The sequence below is a fragment of the Herpailurus yagouaroundi genome, unplaced genomic scaffold (assembly GCF_014898765.1).
Source record: "Herpailurus yagouaroundi ecotype Mexico unplaced genomic scaffold, PumYag 100, whole genome shotgun sequence".
Taxonomy (NCBI): domain Eukaryota; kingdom Metazoa; phylum Chordata; class Mammalia; order Carnivora; family Felidae; genus Herpailurus; species Herpailurus yagouaroundi.
Genome location: NW_024412391.1, coordinates 1275870 through 1292405, shown reverse-complemented (window position 1 = coordinate 1292405; position 16536 = coordinate 1275870). Strand labels below are relative to the sequence as shown.

General features: G+C 46.9%; 1 protein-coding gene across 1 annotated transcript in view; it reads left to right on the top strand.

The window, feature by feature from the left end:
* Nucleotides 1-16536, top strand: part of CNTNAP2 (contactin associated protein 2) — a 2003978-nt gene that overhangs the window by 1834747 nt on the left and 152695 nt on the right. The window contains exons 19-20 of the mRNA XM_040471688.1: nt 5687-5923; nt 14518-14651. Of these exons, the coding sequence (XP_040327622.1) occupies nt 5687-5923; nt 14518-14651 (371 nt within the window). The remainder of the gene's footprint in view (nt 1-5686; nt 5924-14517; nt 14652-16536) is intronic.

Below are 16536 nucleotides of genomic sequence, written 5' to 3'. Positions count from 1 at the left end.
TTTCTGTGTTGAAGCCTTCAGGCTTTTGGAAGTCGTGCTTAGGTTTAGATGAGGTCATGAGGGTGGGGCCCCCAGGATGGGATTAGTGCCCTTATGAGAAGAGGAAGAGACCAGAAAGCTAGTCCTCTCTCCTTTAACTCCCCACCTCTCTCTCTGCCATATAAGCACAAAGCAAGAACATGTCTGTCTGCAAGCCAGGAAGAGAGACCACACCAGGGAAAGAATCAGCTGGCACCTCAATCTTAGGCGTACAGCCCCCAGAACTGTGAGAATAGACCTCTGTCGTTTGAGCCACCCAGTTATGGCCAATGTGGTTTGCTTGAGGGACTGGGTCAGTAACTGCGTGAGACCACCTGCTGGACACAGTTCACACAGGCTGGGAGACCAGACCCTCTGGGACTCAACTCCGTATGTAGAGATGTACAGCAGCTGGACATCAGCCAGCTGGGGCTGTTTACACCATGGAGATAGGCAAACACTACAAATCAGGGCTTCCCCTACCCGGGGAACGAGATATTTCACATTTACCAGCATACCCCTGGATTCGTTAGATGAAAGACTTATGGGAGCAGAGTTCTCTGGAATCCCCACGTTCGAAATAAACCTTGACTCTTTTGTTGTTTCTGTTTTAATTGTTACAAACGATGACACTCTGCAGTTCTCTTGTATTTACCCATCCGGTTGGTTATTCAGCATTTGTGCGCTCTCTCGGCAAACTAACCGTCACTTACAGCATTGTTCCCATGGGGAAGTATGTCCAAGTTGCAAGTTGCTGACTTAATCTTTTTTTAATGTTTTTATTTACTTTGAGACAGAGACAGACAGAGCATGAGCAGGGGAGGGGCAGAGAGAGAGAGAGGGAGACACAGAATCCAAAGCAGGCTCCAGGCTCCGAGCTGGCAGCACAGAGCCCGACGCAGGGCTCAAACCCACGAACCGTGAGATCGTGACCTGAGCTGAAGTCGGACGCTTAACCCACTGAGCCATCCAGGTGCCCCGCAAGTTACTGACTTTAAAATAAGCTTTTGGAAAAGAGCCCCTTTGTAGAGTTGGGGACTTTCAATTTCAGATGCTCGTGGGGACGTGAGAGAATGAAAAGAATCAGGTTGCAAAATACATCCTAAGTGAAAAGGCAAAAAGAAATGGGATTCTTGAGCATGAGAAGGAAGGGATCAGGGGCAATTCAATTATGGGGGTAAGTGGGGCACCTGGGTGTCTCAGGCGAGCATCAGACTCTCGATTTCAGTTCAGGTCATGATCTCACACAGCTCAGGTCGTGATCTCACCATTATGAGATCAAGCCCCGCGTCGGGCTCTTGGCTGGCACGGAGACTGCTTGGGATTCTCTCTCTCTCTCCCTCGCCCTCTGCCCCGCCCCCACTTGCCCACGTGCGCTCTCACTGTCTCTGTCAAAAAAATAAATAAATAAAGATGCATAACAGTAACAGGTGAGCGCCATTGCTCTCTCATGGTGAGCGTCAGGGATTTGGTTAAGCGAGGGAAAGGATATCTTTATGGTATTATTCTGGGATGGACAGTCCTGTGGATTTTATTCCAAACATTCGCGGACTTTTCTTCGTCAGTCAGGGGCCCATTTCGAGAACCGAGAAGCGATTACGACAAGGTAGCTTGCCTGCCTTCAGGCTTTCTGGCATCCTTATGATCCTGAACCTGCAGGTGAGGCACCATTGTTTGGAATTTTGAGAAGCATGATATAGTTCAACAAATCTCTTTTATAATGCATCTTAGAGTAAAAAAGACTCCAAGTTCGTCATTTTTTCCATCTAAAAAACGAACATCATAAAACGCAAGCTATCTCGTATTAGTATAAAACTATAAATTACACGTTCTACATCAGTAATATTTGATCATTTAGGGAGGGAAAAGATGTTATTTGGCGCTTGTTAAATTAGCGTTATTTTAGTCATTCATTCAGAAAGGATGGGAGTCCTCCTTTCCTAAATGATATTGCAAACCCTGATTTGGCATTTCCTTAAAAACCGTGTGAAACAGCGAAGTGACAGCCGTAAATCTGCCACTGGGAAACCGACGTGGTTCACGGCACTCCCAGGCCTTGGCTTAACAGTTGGTTTATGGTGTAGTTTTAGAATAACACTTTTCGAGCCTGGTATTCTCCTTCCTCCAGAACTGACATGAATCCATAAAGCTTTCTAATGATGACTCTAAAATACACCAAAAGTACTCTCTGTAGCATATTTTTTGGTCTGTTTATCTAAAACCCTTCGCTTTCTGAATTTCTGTTCATGATCTGCCTTGGGAGGACGGTCACCCCTCTAGCTGAAGAATGCATAATGGCTCACCCCCCGGGACCGCCCAGCTACCTCCTCAGCCAGGTGCGCCGTCCTGCCTCGGCTTAGGCTCCGGGGATCTCAAAGCCCTGTGTGCACAAGCATCATCCGGGGAACCTGTTCTACCTGCTGATTCCCAAGACCCTCTGAGTCGAGCCCTCAGAGCTAACTTCTGGAGCTAAGCCCGGGAACCAGCATTTTAGCAGAGAAATGTTATCGAGGACGCTCGGTTCGGCCCACTCTCTGGAAGCGTAGTAACTGAAGGTGGCTCAGGGAAGCCCGGGTTCTTGCCGGCGATGTGTGGCATCTGTAGCTGGGGTGCCTGGGGCTTCCTCCGCCTCTACTGCCCAGAAGCCCTCCCTAGGCCCAGGTTCTTCGGGATTTGATCTTGAGTTTCAACCGCCAGATACATTTATCTCTTCCAATACGTTGCCCCTGTCTCTCTGCCTCTTGGGCTTGGGTTCAGAGGACTCCACGACCTCCAGGCACCAGCTCGATCGACCCCTTCTCTCCTGCATGGCCCAAAGACGTTCTCAGATAACGAGCCCTCGTCCTCTGGTAGAACCTCTCTGGTGGCCCAGTGAACCCCCTGGTGTGTCTGCTTCAGGCAACCTTCCCTGCTTGCGCCCCTTGACTGACCCCCTCGCCCAACCCCAGCCCCCACCATCTGTTAGACACTTTCTTGTTTTTAAATTTTTTTAAATGTTGATTTATTTTTGAGACCATATGAGAGACAGAGTGCAAGCAGCGGAGGGGCAGACAGAGGGAGACACAGAATCCGAAGTGGGCTCCAGGCTCCGAGCTGTCAGCCCAGAGCCCGACGCGGGGCTGGAACTCACGAACCGTGAGATCGTGACCTGAGCTGAAGTCGGACGCTTAACCCACTGAGCCACTCAGGCACCCCTGTTAGACACTTTCACAGCAGCTGGCCTAGGAGCATCCGTCTGTCCCACTGGGCTCTGAACTGCTGAGCTCAGTGATTACCTCTTTCTCGTTCACTGTTTCCCCAACGCCCAACCTAAAATGTAGTGGCGCGCTAATGAGTCTTGCATAAACAACTGATGATGTAAAAAGAACGTTATGACTTTCACCCGAGGTATGATCCCTCTGACCGCACTGTCTCTGCTCCAAGCATTGATGCACGCTGCTCCCTCAACTAGAAAGCTGGGCTTCCCGCCATGTTGACATAGCCTCTGGTTCTTTGAGTCTTGGCTTCCTGTCTTTTCTCCAAGACGTCTTCCCTGGCCCCTTTTAGACAGGGCCGGTGCCCCTCATATTCCAGGACCCCCTGTATCACCTGGTCCTGTGCTTACCCCACTGCGTTCTGATGATGCCTGGTCGTCTAAATCCTCTAGATCCAGGGCTTGATGGGAGCAAGGATTGTAACCTCAGCAGACAGCACTCAATAGATGTCTGCTGAAAGCACAGGAAAGCCAACTCAGGATCCTCCAAGCTCGGATGAGGGTTCTCATCACACAATCTGCTGAGTTAACCTCCGTAACACTCACCAGAAAGATTGCAAATTGTTGACATGTGTCTCCTGTGCCCTCTGCTGGACAGAAAGGTCTCCCAGTATGGCATCAGACATCCCAGTAAGTCATTCAGTGACTAGCATGGATTAAGCATTGTTTAATCCTGTGTTTCCCATCAAAGGTCCTTGCATTTCAAGCAAGGCAGCTGTTAATTATGTAAGACAGTCTCACACGCTGCAGTTGCTTAGCAGGGTAACAGGTTTGTTAGCAAGTTGACACGGTTAATAGGTAGGTCCGGATCCGTCCACAGGTGCCTGACTCCAGACCCTGATTCACGACGCCACACCAAATCTGTCCTAGACTTATTTAACACAGACAAATTTCTGAATTTCCAGCTGAGAGAACCCTTTTGGAATTTGTCCTCTCCTACTCATGACAATAGAGCTGCGTTTCACAAAACATGTTCTTCATGGTATTAATTTGGTGGGCATTGGGTGTTGTGAGAATAACAGGTTCCACAGGCAATGAAGTTTGAGAAACACTTTCAGAAGGGCACGTGCAGAGGGAAAGGGAGCTGTAACAACGAGGACCAAACAAATCTGGAGAGGGAACCTCAGCCTTCACCCTGAGTTAGGAGGTGATGTTGGAACACTGGGGAGCAAACAGTGGGAGAATCAACAGAGGGGCTGGGCTGCCAGGAAGTGATTAAGAACCAATTAGCAATGATTAGGCCATCGACAAACACCAAAGAAGGGTTAGCAACTGTTCTTTTAACTTCTTAATAGTAGTAATAATAATAGGTTCTATTTATTTGGGGCTGATCGCTTCACATTATCTTTTTTAATTTTCACTATTATTGTCTCTCTTTCACGTATAAAATACTGAGGCCTCAAGAAGTTGGTTAAGGGGTGCCCGGGTGGCTCAGTCGGTTAACCATCCAACTCTTGGTTTGGACTCAGGTCGTGATCTCACAGTTCATGAGGTCAAGCCCTGCATCGGGCTTGGAATTCTCTCTCTCTCTCCCTCTTTCTCTGCCCCTCCCCTGCTTGCACTCTCCAACTCTCAAAATGAGTAAATAAACTTAAAAAAAAAAAGAAATTAAGTAACTTCCCATAAAACCATACAGCTAATTTACGGCCAGATTCAAACCCAGTTCTCTCTAGCTTCACGTCTTGTGATGTTAAGCACTGTGCCCAAAGCCTTCTGGGACTTCCCCAGGGTTTTGCAGAGGGCTCTCCTTTGTGAACGTCCAAACCAACGCCAGTCTCAAAGAGGGTACCCAGGAGCTCCTTAAACTGGTGTTCATGTTATACCACTTCCTTTATTTCCAGGGTTATCTCTTCTACCTAAATTAGTTATTTGGCCTAAGTACTGTACGCGAAAATTTTTTCCGGTATGATTTCAGTTTCTTAATTTTTATTAATATTTAAAAAAAAATTTAACGTTTATTCATTTTTGAGAGAGAGAGAGAGAGAGAGAGAGAGAGAAAGGATGTGAGCAGGGGAGGGACAGAAAGAGAGCGAGACACAGAATCTGAAGCAGACTCCAGGCTCTGAGCTGTCAGCACAGAGCCTGACACGGGGCTCAAACTCATAAAGTGAGATCATGACCTGAGCCGAAGTCGGACGCTTAACCAACTGAGCCACCCAGGTGTCCCATTAATTTTTTTTTTAATTTACTGACCTCCATACTTGACTTTTTTTTTTGATAGATTATTCATGTTGATGAAATAAGATCCATCTCCATAGAAGGTAGCCTAATCTGATCCCCTCCCGGAGTCAGGACCTGCCCTCTGAACTGAGGCTACTACAAAATTAACAGTCTACCCGAGTTTAAGTTGTTGTCGGTATCAGCATATCTGATTTCTCCTCGTTTTTCAATTTTCCGTCTTTTTCTTTTCAACAGATGTCGGTGCATTTTTTGAAGAAGGGATGTGGCTACGGTATAACTTCCAGGCATCGGGGGTCAGTGCCAAAGAGTCGGGCAGTAGGTCAGACATGTCCCCGGATCAGAACAACTCCCCTCCGGACCTGACCCACGAGGGGATCCACTTCAGCTTCAGTACCACCAAGGCGCCCTGCATCCTTCTGTATGTCAGTTCTTTCACGACAGACTTCTTGGCCGTTCTCATCAAACCCACCGGTAAGGACAAGGATACCTAAGCTTTGCTACTTCATGTTGGGTGGACAGAATGTTCTAGAAAGTCTGGGTTGCTCTTGCCTCGTCCTTTATTCCCCACAGGACATTGAGCAAGTCACCCAAGTCTTTGAATCTCGTATCCCGGTAGGAGAGCCAAGAAAGGAACTTGTCCGTTGAGTGCTTTCTAGCAATGTGTCGTAGTAATCTTGCTAAGGCATGTCACGTTCTTTACAAGAATCATATTACATGAAAATGAGATGGCTTCGTATGTGTGATGATTTTTTTTTTGGTTCCTGTCAAACAAATACATTCACTGCTGTACTAAATAGAGATGAGCTTTGAAGTCGTGGAATTAATTTAATATAAATCAATGAATTACCCTGATTTATGATAATGTATCAGTAGGTTCCTAAAGAACATATATAACTTTCAATAGAAATAGAAAAACAGAAACGTTTTCATTCCTAATCCCTCTCAGAATTTTACATTCATAAAATATATCCCATAAGATAAAATATATTCATAAGGCTTGCTTAAAGCAGGAGTGTATTCACACTTGTAACGTCTGGGACCATCTTGATCTCCAAATAGGCATGGAACTCAAGAGGGTCAGAGCGAGACCACAGTTGCTGTCCTGTGTGAATACACCAGTGGGCTTATGATCTTTCAGAGAAGTCCAAGCAGTCCTAAAAATACAGATGCGTGCCAAACACTGAGGGTTCCATTCCTCTTAGAAAACTTTAATTCTAAGACGCTTAAAAGTTTTAATAAAATTGTTTTTTCAAAAATGGAAATATTGTAGGTCTATCAGGGAGCAGATGTCTCTCCTTCAATTTCCCAGAGAGATTATATGGGCTGAGAAGTGGACACAACCTCTCTCATTGCCCCCACCTTCTTGCTCTGCAGTGATTATTCTTAAAGATCAGGATTGTCTCCCACGGGAGCAAAAATTATCATTATGAACCCAGGTCAGCTTGAGTTTTAAAGCCTAGCAAATTCTTAGACTTCTTCTCTGGACAATTCACTCTTGGTTAAAAAGTTTAGAGGCAAGGGGCTCCTGGGTGGCTCAGTCAGTTAAGCGTCTGACTTCGACTCAGGTCATGATCTCACTGTTTGTGAGTTCGAGCCCCGTGTCGGGCTCTGTGCTGACAGCTCGGAGCCTGGAGCCTGCTTCGGATTCTGTGTTTCCCTCGCTCTCTGCCCCTCCCCTGCTTGGAGGGGCAGAAATAAGCCAAACACCAGACAAAGATGCAGCATGAGAATGTTCCTCTATTATTATTCTCTTATTATTTGTAAAATAAGTATGAGGAAAGACCTTGAAGTTCAACTGTAGTAAAATGGTTGGTAAAAGAGGGAGTCAGCATTTTAAGGACTACCATGTATCCATTAAGAGTAACATTTATGGAGAAAAGAGCGTGGAGAAAAAAGTTGTATGTAATTCAATGTTAAATGAAAAAAAAAAAAAGGCAAGCTACCGCCTCGACTATATAATATCAGCTTAGCTCTGTGAAAAATGTGGATAGAAAACAAAAACGCCATAATATGAGCAGAAAGCACCTCTTGTTTGTTGATTTGCTTCTCCTGCTACTCTTTTATAAATGTCAAATGCTCGCAAGGCATCGCAAAAGATAATAAGTAAAATCAGTGAGGAAGCCGAAGAAAAAAGGACATGGCCCCTGCTTTCCAGAAGTTCATGAGTTAAGCTTATTTCCCCCTGGATCGGGTTACATGGATTTTTAGTGTGATGATGCTCTCCACTTCCGTGCCCCAACCTCCCAGAGCCCAGGGGTGGTGCTCACATGTGGCTTCTCAAGGCTTTATGAACTTTTCCCAGAAGGTGCCGTGCTATCTACTCCTTAAGTCACTGCCACATTAAAATGCAGTCCCCATGGGGCGCCTGGGTGGCTCAGTTGGTTGGGCGGCTGACTTCGGCTCAGGTCATGATCTCACGGTCCGTGAGTTCAAGCCCCGCGTCGGGCTCTGCACTGACAGCTCAGAGCCTGGAGCCTGTTTCAGATTCTGTGTCTCCCTCTCTCTGACCCTCCCCTGTTCATGCTCTGTCTCTCCCTGTCTCAAAAATAAATAAAACGTTAAAAAAAATTTTTAAATGCAGTCCCCAACAATATCAGTAACTCTCATTCCCACAACCTATGCCCGTCCCTGTGAACACTCATGCTTGTGTTGGTGGGCGTTCTTCACGTGCAAGGGTTTCAAGTAATCGGTTCCACATTGGTGCTACCATTTAATGATGCCCCAAGGGGTGCTGTGTGGCAGCTGCATTAATTCCTGTGAGCCACACAACCACGAAGTAGACACCACTCTTCATCCCCTTTCAGCAGATGATAAAACTGGAGTACAGCGAGGTCAGGTGACGTTCACCCTCAGCTGGCAATCTGGTTCCAGGCCCAGAGCTTTACCACTCTCTCCACACTGCAGAGAGTTCTAGAACACTCTCCATGCATCTGGAAAGCATAACCAGTTGGCTTCTTTCCACCTTTGCAAGGCCGTCCTCAGACAACTAATGAAAATTTGTTTTTCTCAGGGCCCCTGGGTGGCTCAGTTGGTTAAGCATCCGACTCTTGGTTTCTGCGCAGGTCATGATCTCGAGGTTTGTGAGTTTGAGCCCCGCAGGAGGCTCTGTGCTGACAGGGTGCATCCTGCTTCGGAAGCTCTTTCTTTTCTCTCTGCCCCTCCCCAGCTTGTGCTCGCGCGCTCTCTCTCTCTCTCTCAAAAAGAAACATTAAAAAAAATATTTTAATAATTTCTACTACAGAATTTGTTTTTCTCACACTTCAAAGACTGTGTTTTTTATTAGTTGGTATTTAAAGTTAGAAATATTTGAAGAATTCATTCAGCAAGGACTATGCCAAACTATCAGGCCAAAATTAAAGACTAGGAAGCCTTGACGGAACGCCCTGCCATCCTTCAAATGTAACAACACATTGAAGGCTTTATTGCCATCGCTGCTCCGGAACCAGACCCTCTGGTCCTCCCCCAGACCCTGTGCTTCTGACAGTGCAGGCGTCGCCCAGACACCCAGATTCCCAGGCGTGCCACCATTCCCAATGCTCCGTCATCCCCCTTGGGGGGCGTGTCCCTGGGGAACGTCGCTGTCTTTTCTTCCCCACCGCTGGTCTCCTGGCAGATGCCTTCGAATTCGATGCCCCGCGACGTCGCTCCTGCCATGGCATACATGGAAAATTCTTACATGTGAGTGGCGCTTGAACAAATGGACGAGGCTGTGTTTGGGAGGCCACCGACCCAGGGACTCCATCCAACGGCCGGGGCTCCTGCAGGTCTGCTGAGGTTTGGGGGGAGCCAGGCTCCTGGCACCTGTTACCCCCACAAGGGATGGCAGTGCACTCTGACCCCTCCCTCCCCTGTTTCCAGTCCCTCCCCACCTTGCTCTTACCCACCACAGCCTTCGTGCACAAGGTCCCTCATCATGCATCAGTAGGGCCCTCCTCCCCCAGGAAGGGCAGGAGGAATCCCAAATCATGCAGCCTGCCCTTTGAGACCCTGGGCTCCGGGGTGAGAGCTCCGAGTGTAGAACCCGAACATCCGGGTTTCAATCTGCTTCGTGCCCAGCGCCCTCTTCTGTAAAACGGGGTCTCCCTCAGGCGGGGGGTGGGGGGGGGTGGGGGTGGGGGATAGTCCAGACAGTCGCTGTAAAGCACTGCCCTGTCCCTTCGCAGTCTGAAGTCGGCGTCAGTGGTAACAGGTACTCTGGTTAGCAGTTCCCGCTACCCACAGTCCACAGGTGGGATCTACAGCCTGCCACGTGTCCAGCGCCCCACCACCCTCCTCTTCCTCGTCATTCCCCAAACGCGTGTGACACCCCTGTTCCTGCCCACTTAGCCCAAAGAACTGCGGCTCCCTCTTGGCTCCGACACCTGTCTTTCATTCTAGGGCCAGACGGAGCCTCACCTCCTTTCATTGATGTCTCCTTTCTTTCGACTCCTACGACACTTCTTTTCAATGTCACTTGTCCAGCACTTAGCGCACCGGACTGCTGTCTTTGTTATAAATATGCCCTGTCTTCTCAGCGAGATGAAAAGCCCCCCGCACTCCATCTCCTGCCTACAATAGGTGCCCCGTAAGTGTTTGGTGAGGGTAATGATGACGGCCAGGAGAGAGTAAATCTGTTAAGCACATTATTTCCCACAGCCAATAAAAGAGCAGGCCCCTGTGACTGCTTTAATTCACTTGGGAGATGAACCAGAAATGCAAGAGATGTATTTTCCCATTTTAATAATATTTTATATTAATGGCAAATATTAATATTCTCCCTCCCATCATTTAGCGGTCCTCTTGTACTATTATTTGAAAGGAATAAATATATCGCTTAAATTTTATTATTCAAGAATATTGCCATTCCTGTTTATGGATATCGGCTACGTATAAATTTAACATTCCAAATCGTCTGTTTTCTCAAAGCAAATCATTTCAGTTGCCATTAAGTGAGGCAGTTACCGAAATTTTAAATCATATTTGCAAAGAAAGAAAGGTGGAAAAGAGAAAAAAATTGGATTCAGCAGCGCTTTTCATGGGCACTGGACAAATGTGTTCTGAAGAAATGAATAAATAAATGATGAATGAATACAGCTGTGTATTTGAGAAAACTGGCTGTGATTATACAGGGTCCACGAGAAGTAGGGAGTCAACACTCAAGGCAATCAACTTGTTTTTCTGCATGTAACCAAACAACTGTCTAATCACTTCCTGCACGGTCCCAAATAATAGATTGTTTGTAATGCTATTAGGGGAAAGGGAAAAAATAGGGTAAAACACTGAAGGGTGCGGAGAGAAGCAGCTCAGGAAAAGGGAGCAGCGTATCCAAAGGTCCTGGGGTAGAAATTGTATTTTCTAGGGGATAACAGAAGTCCAAGGTAGCTGGAATGTAAAATGTGACAGAGTAAATGGCATCATTTGAAAATAACAGACAGAACTCAGATCAGACAGGGCATCATACACTGTACTTAGAATGTATCTCTTCATCCTATGAGCAACTGGAAGGCTTTGAAGAGTTTTTAGTGGACCAGTGAAACAGTCCGTGATGCACTTTGTTTTTGTTTGTGTTTGGTTTTTTCTAAGTAGGGCTTGAACTCAGGGCTTGAACTCATGACCCTGAGATCAAGACCTGAGCTGAGACCAAGAGTCAGATGCTTAATCAAATGAGCCACCCAGGCACCCCTCAATTATGCATTTTTCAAAATGTTTATTTATTTATTTTGAGAGACAGCACAAGCAGGGGAGAGGCAGAGAGGGAACGAGAGGATCCCGAGCAGGCTCAGCCCTGTCAGCACAGAGCCTGACATGGGGCTCGATCCCACAAACCAAGAGATCATGACCTGAGCCGAAATCAAGAGTCAGATGCCCAACTGTCTGAGCCACCCAGGTGACCCTCATTTATGCATTTTGAAGAAATCTCTCTGCAAAAGAAAAAAACACAGAAGCAGGGAGACCATCATTCATTCATTCAGCAAACATTTTTTCAGCACCTACTAAGTATCAGACGTTATTCTGGAAATTGGGAAGAAAGTATAGAGAATAGAAACAAAGATTCTTACTCTCATGAGGAAAAACTAAGGCAGAAAAGGGAAGGCCTGCCCAAGGAAAAGAAGTGGGTAAATTCTTCTTTTAATGAGGAACTCACAGAAATAATCACTGAGAAGGCAACATGTGAGCAAAGACCTAAAGGGGGGGAGGGGTCAGCCATGCAGATAACTGGGAATGAGTGAGCATCCGGGACAGAAGAGCCAGTCAGCACAAGAGTCCTGAGGCAGGAACATGCTGGCTTCTGAGGAAATAGCAAGGAGGCTAATGTGGACTAGTGAGGAGTAACAAAGAGGAGAATAAGAGATTATCTTAGATCTTATAGGAGAAGGAGAAGGCCCATGCAGGGCCTGGTGAGCCATGATGAAGACTGGTTTTTTACTTTGAGTGAGATTGGAACCCATGGAGGGTCCTGAGCAGAGGATACCTCTGACTGCCCTCTCAGAAGGGCCTGGGTCAGTGGGGGCAGAGCCCGGTTGGGGTAGGACAGGTGGAGGAATGGTGGAAGCAGGGAGGTTTGTTAGAATGCAGGGGAGTACCGTAATCCAGGCAAATGATGCTGGTGGTGTGGTCCAGGGAGTGGAAACAGAGGTGATGAAAAATAAGTGTCGGGGTGTATTTTAAAGATAGAGCCAGGGCGCCTGGGTGGCTCAGTCAGCAGAGCGTCCGACCCTTGATTTCGGCTCACGTCCTTATCTCACAGTTCATGAGTTCGAGCCCCGTGTCAGGTGCTGTGCAGACGGTGTGGAGCCTGCTTGGAATTCTCTCTCTCCCTCTCTCTCTGCCCCTCCCCTGATCTCTCTCTCTCTCTCTCTCTCTCTCTCTCTCTCTCTCTCTCAAAATAAATAAGTAAACACTAAAAAGAATAATAAAAAGTAATAAAGATAGAGCCAAGGAGATTTGCTGACAGATCTTGCGTTTAATATAGTGGGAAGAGGGAGAGCAGGGCTTTTGATAATAACCTCAAGTTTAAATAACCTGAAGTAGGTGGAAAATGGAGATGGGATACTTTGAGGAGGAGGGGGGCGAAGATCAACGTCTGGTTTTGCATATGTTGTGTTCGAAGTGCCAGTAAGACCTCTCCTTTCCTGGGATTGGTAGGGAGAGGAAGCACGGAGAAAGAGAGGACCCACCTCACAATGAAGTGAGGCCAGGAGGGCTCATTGTTAAGGAGAAACAGGGCTCCTGGGGGGCTCAGTCGGTTGAGCGTCCGACTTCGGCTCAGGTCATGATCTCGCGGTCTGTGAGTTCCAGCCCTGCGTCGAACTCTGATGGCTCGGAGCCTGGAGCCTGCTTCGGATTCTGTGTCTCCTTCTCTCTCTGCCCCTCCCCTGCTCATGCTCTGTCTCTGTCTAGCTCTCAATAATAAATAAACATTTAAAAAAAATTTTTTTTTAAAAAGGAGAAACTGATTCAGATCAGGTGATGCAGTTAGAAGACGATGCAGGTGAAGTCCAGGTGGTGGCCGTCGGGTCCCTGATGTCACGTGGCCAGCACCAAGGCACAGAGACAGGTCAGCTCATCTGCATTGGCCAGGAAGAAGGCTCCTCTAGGGTCCACACAGGGCACTCCGGTGCCAGGAGGTGCTTGTGCTTCCCCGAGATGGAGAGAGCGAGTGAAACACACTTAGGAGGTGAAAATCAACAGCTTGGTTGAAACGCTCAAAGCAAACAAACCTAGGATAAAATACTAAGGTAAAACGTAGAACTACGGAAGGTTTGTCAAATTGGACCAGAAGGCAAAATTAGGAAATACAATTAATTCTCAATTAATCTAATGAATGCTGCTTTCAGTCCCAGGAACACAGTGCAGTATTTAAACGACACCTGTAATGCTACGATGCCTAAATAAGGGAGGGCAGTGTTTAGAAACTATTGCACTTATGTATGAACATACGGATATGGAAGGGCATGATCGATTTCTGCGAAAAGATACCGCAAAATATTTAGAGTAGCTATCCCTGGATGGTGGAATTTCCGGTGACTTTCCGTTATTTATTTTCTTCTTGCTGTTTACTTTCTAAGTTTTCATCATCATGTTTTATTTCACAACTTAAAGATCAGGGTATCAGTTTTGTTCCTCTGGTAGGTCACAAAGACCCTGTGAGATGATTTACAGCTGGTCACTCTGGCCAGATTGCCGGCCCTGTCTTTAAGCGATGGGATGTCGAAAGCTACTAACGTGAAGATTCCAGTTTGAGTTAAAAATGAGATAAAAAATTGATGCCTGTAAAAATCATAAGTAAATACAAGTTATGTTTGCGGTGCGGATTAATTAACAGCAGGATCCAGAATACTATATTTCTCTTTTTGAATATTGTCTGTCATCACCGGGGAGAAGCAAGACGGAGAGGAGAAAAGAATAACGTGTTGAGGTGAAATGAGCCAGAACTTAGGAGGAGTAAGGCTTGGGGGGCCCAGGAAGCCCATCTTTCCTTTGATTTGCGTTCAGAATGCCACCATTTCATTTCATTTCATTTCATTTCATTTCATTTGCATTCGGAATGCCATCCCTAACCTAGAATAAAACGCATCGCTTCGTTTTCTTGGTCTCAGCGAAGCCCCCCAGTATCCCACATGGTTATCTTTCGTAAATTATTTTTATTTTTAATATTGTATGCTCATGATTCTTTTATATGCCAAATGTCACACTTCGCCGATGGCGTGAGCCCATCCCCGCGTCCTGCGCTCACATTGTATTTCACGTAGTGCTTTGTCAGTCTACAGGCGTCTCCACGGTCCTATGTTGTATACGTTCTCATTCTCCTTCCCAGGCACAGTTCCAGATTGGATCATTTACACCATTTGCTGCTTCAACTTTGAGATGACGGTCCCTGAGAGCTCACTGTTGTGAGACTGGTAAACTCTCGTGCGGCTGGTGCCCTCAACCCTTACGGTCTGGTGTACCACTGAGCTGGTGTGTCAGAACTCAGAACGGAAGTGAAACTGGAGGACAGTGAAGGGTGCAAATCTGAGAGGAAGTGACCTGAAAGTGACACCTGACGCCAGAACTTACAGAGTTTTTTTCTTTTCCTTATATAGGAAGCCTACAGATTCAGTACAACCTGGGCGGAACCAGACAGCCATATAACATTGATGTAGACCACAGGAACATGGCCAATGGACAGCCCCACAGTGTCAACATCACCCGTCACGAGAGGACCATAATTCTCAAGGTATCCATGTGCGTCCGTGTCAGCTGTACGTCTTAGAGTATTATAGTCTCTACGTGCTGTTCTACGTGGATGCTGGTTTCGTTTTGGGTGGTTGGGGCAGGCGGAAGAGACCCGTACTATACCCTCTCCTACAAACCCCTAACTAGCGAGGGAGAAAGAAATGTCGTTTATTAAAGGAGAGTCAGTGACAGAGTTGATGGCGCAGACATTTCTTAGGGAGGCGGTAGAAGAAATGTTTGCTATGTATATTCTTTGTAACTCTCAGACTCACACATCTATCAGTCTCCTGTTTTTATCTATCATGCCATTGTTTTTCTCCATGTTGTCAGATGCGTGAAGCTCATCATGTTTCCCCGCGAAGGTTATTTCAGTTTATCTGACCTACTTCCTTCACTACTCTGACACAATATGAATAACGTTGGTTGTTGTTTTTGTTTTCTTCTTCTTCTACTTCTTCTTTGGATGCTTTGCCTTAAAAATCTTCAAAACACAGACCTTCCCCGAAATCTCAGACTCTGGTTGTTGGCTCTGAACACACAAAGGGATGGTGTTGTTACGACAGTCAAATTTTATTTCAGGTTCATTGATTGTCCCTGCCCCCACCACTGATTTTTAACAATGGAGAAACCAGCCTGGGAGACACCATGAATAAAACATAGCATGAGGAGGTCTCCCTGGGAACGAAGCCAGAAAGATCAAGGATGGGAACTGTCACTGCATTCTCTAGAAGGAGTTCAAAATAGATACCTGTCAGGAAGAAGAACCGCAGGGGGACACTGTTTTGTCAGCAGAGTGGAGTGTCATTTGGCAGGGGCTTAGCCGCCACTCAGACCGCATTCGGATCCGGCTGGTTGCTGGGGGAAGTTCAGGCTGCAGAGAAAAGGCACGAGCAGCCCTGTGTCTTTCTGAGCAGTGGTGGATGTCAAATTCATAACTTGATATGGAGTTTATGCTTGGCCTTTAGCAGTAAATGCCGGAGGGTGTTTTAAGGACGGGTCTTTCCTAGGAAAATGACAATGTGCAGTTACAGTTTACTGTACGATCCATCAAGTACGTGTCAAAAAGGTGAGCTCAGTGCCTGGCTCATATCAGAAGCTGCAGGGGCACCTGGGTGGCTCAGTCGGTTAAGCGTCCGGCTTCCTCTCAGGTCATGATGTCGCGGTTCAGGAGTTCGAGCCCCGCGTCAGGCTCTGTGCTAACAGCTCAGAGCCTGGAGCCTGCTTCAGATCTGGTCTCCCTCTCTCTCTGTCCTCCCCTGCTCATGCTCTGTCTCTCCCTCTCCCTCGAAAATAAGTAAACATTAAAAAAAATTTTTTAATAAAAAAGTAAAAATTAAAAAAAAAAAGAATAGGAGCCCAGTTCCAGAAAGAAAAAGAGACCTAAGAGGTGTGAAAACATTGGCCACACAACACTTCGAGGGTAGGAACAGCATAGACGTGTAATCAGGGTGACGGGGACCCCTCCGCTCCCTCTTCCTGGCACGTAGGGCAAGGCAATAGCACTGAGACTTCTGGATGTGTTTAGAAAGCCAGATGCCCCAATGCACTTGAACTCAACTAGGCAAGACCTTGTGGTCCCTGAGTGCTCTGGTCTTTCTCAGCCCAGTCTCTCCAGCCCAGCTCTGATGGAACATAAAGTTTAGGATGATGGCCAGAAAAAAAAAAGAAGATATGGCTTCTCCTTAAAGAAAAGTTAGGGGTGCCTGGGTGGCGCAGTCGGTTAAGCGTCCGACTTCAGCCCAGGTCATGATCTCGCAGTTTGTGAGTTCAAGCCCCGCGTCGGGCTCTGTGCTGATGGCTCAGAGCCTGGAGCCTGTTTCCCATTCTGTGTCTCCCTCTCTCTCTGCCCCTCCCCCATTCATGCTCTGTCTCTCTCTATCCCAAAA